General features: G+C 45.2%; 2 protein-coding genes across 4 annotated transcripts; one reads left to right on the top strand and one right to left on the bottom strand.

Moving 5' to 3' along the window:
* Nucleotides 1–605: 605 nt before the first annotated feature.
* On the bottom strand, nt 606–3653 carry LOC128731892 (probable elongation factor 1-delta). Of its 2 annotated transcripts, XM_053825045.1 has the most exons (5): nt 3499–3653; nt 3137–3249; nt 2414–2983; nt 1868–1948; nt 606–1770 (listed from the first exon to the last, which is right to left on the bottom strand). In XM_053825045.1, the coding sequence occupies exons 2-5, from the start codon at nt 3227–3229 to the stop codon at nt 1144–1146; spliced, it is 1371 nt and encodes a 456-aa protein (XP_053681020.1). In that variant the 5' UTR covers nt 3230–3249; nt 3499–3653; the 3' UTR covers nt 606–1143. The 2 variants fall into 2 exon arrangements, with proteins under 2 accessions (XP_053681020.1, XP_053681021.1); XM_053825046.1 differs by lacking the exon at nt 2414–2983.
* A 640-nt stretch (nt 3654–4293) lies between these two features.
* Nucleotides 4294–5744, top strand: LOC128731894 (beta-lactamase-like protein 2 homolog). 2 transcript variants are annotated; one of them, XM_053825047.1, is made up of 4 exons: nt 4294–4750; nt 4823–4989; nt 5052–5368; nt 5442–5744. In XM_053825047.1, exons 1-4 carry the CDS (start codon nt 4632–4634, stop codon nt 5712–5714), a joined length of 876 nt encoding a protein of 291 aa, XP_053681022.1. In that variant the 5' UTR covers nt 4294–4631; the 3' UTR covers nt 5715–5744. The 2 variants fall into 2 exon arrangements, with proteins under 2 accessions (XP_053681022.1, XP_053681023.1); XM_053825048.1 differs by having other exon boundaries at nt 4823–5007.
* Nucleotides 5745–5779: the final 35 nt, after the last annotated feature.

The raw sequence follows: 5779 nt of genomic DNA, 5'->3' as shown, positions 1-5779 counted from the left end.
CACTCGGATTGGCAAGCGGCTAAAACCGCATTAAACCAACACTTACCCTCAACTGATCACCTTTGTTAACCACTTAAACTTCGTACTGCTTCACGGGAAGAAGGAAGATTATTCACATAAATAACATTTAACCGCACTGAGGCTTAAAGAACGCGACTGCCAGGAGCGCGAAGCGAAGCTATCGGCAAAAATTCAGCATCCAAGGAGCGTGCGTGAAAGCGTGAGAGAGAGTGAGAGAGAAGAACCAGAAAACCAGCAATGTAAACAGTACGAGCAGTTGTAAACAAACTGCTGTCATTGTGGGAGAACGATCAACAGTGCCGTTAAGCGAATTTCAGACCGTTTGAAAAAAGGATTATATTACTACTTCTTTCGACAAATTAAACAATGTTTAACACATGTCATTATGTAGGTACGATCTATGCGTTCGCTTAATATTGTTACGTTATTTTCACGAATTTCGGCTACGTTTTCAACAATTCAAAACTGATACCTCCATAATCGTTTCAAATCAATCGATCAAAAAGACGAGATATCACCAAAAAAGGAATAAAATAATTATAATTAGGAATAATTATAAACATAAAACCAGCAAAGTAGTGACACAGAAACAACATGCTTTTAGACGCTAATTTATTTACCGACAGAAATGTCCATCACTGGCATAATCGGGGTTTCGATACAATAAGGAAAAATTGTTTCAAGTTACAATATGACAACAGGTCTAATCGATTGCGCTACGTTAACGTGGAGTCGTCAGTTCGATGGAAACGCAGAATATTTAAGCTTATATCGTGTGTCGGATTAAAAATCTCGTATCGCAGTACATAATGTTCTCCCCTTTTTTTCATTTATCACTCCCTTTCATTCATTGACACCCACCAACGCGACTACTTAGATGTGGAAAATGTGTTTACTTGACCAACCCGGATTTACACAGATGTAATAAGATAGATTATTTCATTAATGTACTTTCAATTTGAAAGAAGCCACCGTCACTAGGATAGAACTGTATCGACCAGCGTTGGTTGTTTCCGTTATTCTTCTACCGTTGAGTTTTTGAATCATGTATTAAAATCGATTAAAAACGTCGCTCAGGGTGGCCTCAAGCCGCTGCTACTGCTATTGAACGTGTGTTACATTTTAAATCTTGTTGAATGCCGCAATATCCACGCTCTGCACATAGTCCTCGATCTTTTCGATCTCCTCCTGCAGCCAATCGACGGAAATCTTGTCGTCCTCGATGACGCACGACATCTGCAGCTTGTGGATGCCATACGCCAACGGTACTAGCTTGGCTGCACCGAGCAACAATCCATCCGCACTGATCTTTCGCACCTCCTGCTCCATCACCTTCATGTCGGTTTCATCGTCCCAAGGCTTGATATCTAGGATAACGTTCGATTTGGCGATCAGTGCCGGTTTCTTGGACTTCTTGGCGGCATATTCAGCCAAGCGTTTCTCACGCAGCTCAGCAGCTGCCTTATCTTCATCCTCGTCCTCCGAACCAAAGAGATCGACATCATCATCCTCATCCTCGTCGACCTTTTTGGCAGGAGCAGCGGCTTTGGCGGCGGGAGCAGCAGCCGGTTTGGTAGCGGCAGCAGGCTTGCCCGACTCGAGCGCTGCGACTCGGCCAACCAAATCGATGAGAAGATTATTAAGTCCATCGATAACCGAGCGAAGCTTCTCGTTGTCCTTCTCCACCGAGGACAAACGATCCAGCAACTCTGCTCCGGGGCTAGCTGCTAAAGCGGCAATACCATCCATCTGCCGGGGCGGAAGAAAAATATATGACATTTAAGAATGACAACTCACGCTCACTGGCATTCCAGCGGGCTAACTACGATCTGCCATCGATACTCACTCGTTCGAGAGAATTTTTGATGTGTTGCCTGGCTTTCGAGATCTCTGAAGCCAAAGTGCACTGAGAAGGAACGGAGTTGATCTGCAAAACAGCAAAATATCCGTTATTAAAACCAAATTCAAATGAAAGTAATACGGTGAAGCACAAAATCAAATCAAAAAGTGCTGACACAAAACATCTTTTAGTGCTGACTATAAACTACAGTGAAGAAACAAACCAATCCACGACCGAATGTTTCTCCAATGATTTAAGTGTGATGCAATTAACGAAACGAAAAAAAATAATGGATAGGACCTCGGCAAACCGTCATATAGAACACATAGATGAAAAAAAAACTGCATCAATCCTTTCGAAAAATTGATACTGAATTGGAAGCCATATTTACACAAAAAAAAACTACAAAAAGGCTAGCAACGAAAATCAAAGGGGAAGTAGTTAACCAAGCTAAATAGAACCAAAGCTCAATTGGCCAGCCAAAATGTACCAAAAACACAACCAGCAAACTCGATAACAGTTGGACCGAAACAAAGTCCACTTCAAAACCACCTTATTCAATTCCGTAATGTTATCGCACAGCTTATGCGCCAAATTTTCCTTCTCCTTCTGGTTCTTGGCGTTCTGCTGCTGCACCACCAGGCTCTCCTGGTACTTGTTATCATTGATGCCCGCGTGCTGTCCCGACGAAACATCTTCCTGCGCCTTTGCCTTCTTGGATTTCTTGGACTTTTTCTTAGAGGATTCTTTCGGTACCTCCGCTGGTTCGGTATCAGCGGATTCCGGTTGGCATTCAGAAGTAGTAACCACCGCTTCTACCACAGCTGCCGCAGTAGTATTGGCGCTGCTAGCCGACTTTTCGGAAGACTCAGTATCAGTCGGAGTGCCTTCTTTTTTACCCTTATTTTTCTTCTTTTTATCCTTCTTCGATTTTGGTGCGTCAGTGACGGCTGCCGGTGAGGAGTCAACCGGCACGGCGTCCGCCTTTCCCGTTTGCGGCTGCTGTTGTGACGATGCTTGCTGCTGAACGGAAGCATTTGCTTTTTTCGGTTGTTCTATTTTCGGTCCAGCCGCGGGCGCCACGCCATCATGCGAATCCGTACTCTTCCCCGCAGCGGAAAGCTTGCATACAATTAGGGGTTAGTGTTAATATTGACAAGGACGATCATGGTCGCTTCGGAAGCTTTTTGGTTACCGAGGGGCAATCCAACACGATTTTCAGCACTAGAACGTTACCAACGATGTGAAACTACATCCAGAGTTCATTTTACCTACCTTCGACATGTACTCGAAGTACGTCTTTTCCGCGGTTTGCATCGTAGACTTCTCCGACCACAGGTTCTCGTGTGCCATTGCTGCAGTAGCCATTTTGCGCTCTTATTAATAGTCTAAGTTGGACAAAGAAAAAGGACGAATTACAACCGTGGTAAGGGGAAAGATCCGCGGAGCAAACTACGTTTGACTCGTAGCACCATCCCAGCACTGACCCTTACATCGTCTGGGTTCAAATCTATATATTTACTTTCCGAGGACGACTTGTGCAATTCTTCCGACTCAATGCGGTTCCACTTTCTAACCACACATCTGGTCCGCACGGACACGGCCAGTTCTAAGCCCATTTTCTATCGCTAGCTTACCTGATAAGGTGCGTCGACGGGCTCTTATTCACGATAGAACAAGACTCGTAGCAACCACTATGTTCCGAGGCGCAAAAGGGGAAAAATCAATAAATTCCACACCGAAGAGAGCGCCGGAGCTCGATTTTATCGATGCACACGCTGCGCGTTGTTGGCCAAGGGATTGCAAAAGAACAGGCCGCACGCGTACAAGAAAGACAGAGACACCGTGCAAGTTGTTCAATTATTGACATTTCGTACGTCAACATTGTGGTACGTCGTGGCAGCTACCGTTTCTCATTTGGATTTACCCTTGATTTATCCAACCCAAATAATGTACCCATTTTTCTTTCCATCAACCGTAATACCATGCTTAATTATAAACTTTAAGATAGGAGCAAGTAGTGGCATTTAAAAGCCAAATAAAATAATATTTACTTTGAAACGGGTGCTGGCAACATTGCTATTGTTGTCAAAATTCGAATCAAAGCAACAGATGTTTTTGTTGATAAGCTTGGTCCCGTAAACAGTGCGAGTTTGGGCTAGAAAACAATTTTAAAATGTTTAACGCTTTAAAAGATCAAGCCATAGAGATTGATACCAAACTGAAAACGCTGCGCAAACAGTGCACCACATTCGCTATCGGATACGTCGAAAAGGACGAGTCGAAGCAACACTCCGTGCGCGAAGCGGTAACGGCTGCTAGAAACGATTTGCGCACTTGCACTGCCGACTGTGACAGTTTGACCGAACAAACGCAGGCACTTTTTACGCTGTTGACTTTAGCCGATAAAGCCGCCGACGAAATATACGATAGTGTTATCAAGTTGTACTCCGAGCAAGGTGTTAAAGTCCCTCCGATTGAGCTGGACACCATACCGGTCGGTGTACCGATAGAGCATCTGCCGTTACCCGATTCTAGTGCCTCCGATACATCCAACGAGGATTCAAGTTCCATACAGGAAGAGAGCAACAGCCGAGAGAGCGAATCCGGGGAAGCTGACTTCGAATCGCACACGTTCTTATTTCGAGCACCTGGAGAGGAAGGACTTGCATCGCAAACGCCAATGATCAAAAGCAGAAAACGACTGTTTTAACTGTGTCTTCAAGCATCGACGCACATTGTGTTATCATAAGATTATATACCCTCCACGATGGCCACTATACCGGCAGTGACTAGGATTTCTTCCCGTCTGATACGTATTCTGGGCTGTAATCCGGGTCCGATGACGCTTCAAGGCACGAATACGTATCTCATCGGAAGTGGACGAAAGTAAGCACCTCCAGGGTTAGCTCTCGTGGTTTCGGTTGTCCATAAACGTGCTTATTGCATTCTAATCGACAGGCGCATACTGCTAGACACTGGTGATGCAAACGTGAAGGATTACATCGGGCATCTGCGGACTGTTCTGATGGACGAACGGGTTCTAATCAATGACATAATCATATCTCACTGGCATCATGATCATGTTGGAGGTGTGGATGACATCCTGGACTTCATCGACAATAAAGGTATTTTTTTAAATGATCGTTATATGCGCCGTTACTTCTAAACACCTCGCTTTGTTTGGCAGACACATGCAACGTGTGGAAGTTTCCCCGTTCCGATGCACCGGAGCCTGAAGTGCGTAACACAACGATCAAACAGTTAAAAGACGGACAAATATTCACCACCGAGGGGGCCACGCTGAAGGTTATTCACACTCCTGGCCACACGACCGATCACGTCGTATTGGTTCTTCAAGAGGACAATTCGCTTTTCAGCGCGGATTGCATCCTCGGCGAGGGAACAACCGTATTCGAAGATCTCTATCTGTACATGAAAAGCCTCGAAACGGTGTTGAACGCGAAGCCATCAATAATTTATCCAGGGCACGGGAATATCGTGAATGTAAGAAGAACGTCAGCTGGTTACCCGCTGCAAGTGGATTGTTAAAATTCTGCTAATTTTATTCCCCTGCCAGGATCCTGTCGAGCGCGTTACGGAATACATCAATCACCGGAACCACCGTGAGAAACAAATTTTTGGCGTGTTCGAGGAGAACCCTGACAAGCAGTACAACGAAATGGACGTCGTGCGAGCGGTGTACAAGGAAACCCCGGAACACCTTTGGACAGCGGCCGCCTATAACGTGAATCATCATTTGAAAAAACTCACCATCGAGGGTAAACTGCTCGAATGTGTGGACGGTGAGGGTGGAAACTGCTGGAAGTACGTAGCGGCAGCTTCTCTCTGAACCGCGCGCGATGATGGCCATGATTGTGTATAGCGAAATAAACTAGTAACATTAGGATGATGGTT

This window comes from Anopheles nili, chromosome 2 (assembly GCF_943737925.1).
Source record: "Anopheles nili chromosome 2, idAnoNiliSN_F5_01, whole genome shotgun sequence".
Classification (NCBI taxonomy): Eukaryota; Metazoa; Arthropoda; class Insecta; order Diptera; family Culicidae; genus Anopheles; species Anopheles nili.
Note: the sequence above shows the minus strand (reverse complement) of the source record. Positions and strands in the feature narration are given on the sequence as shown.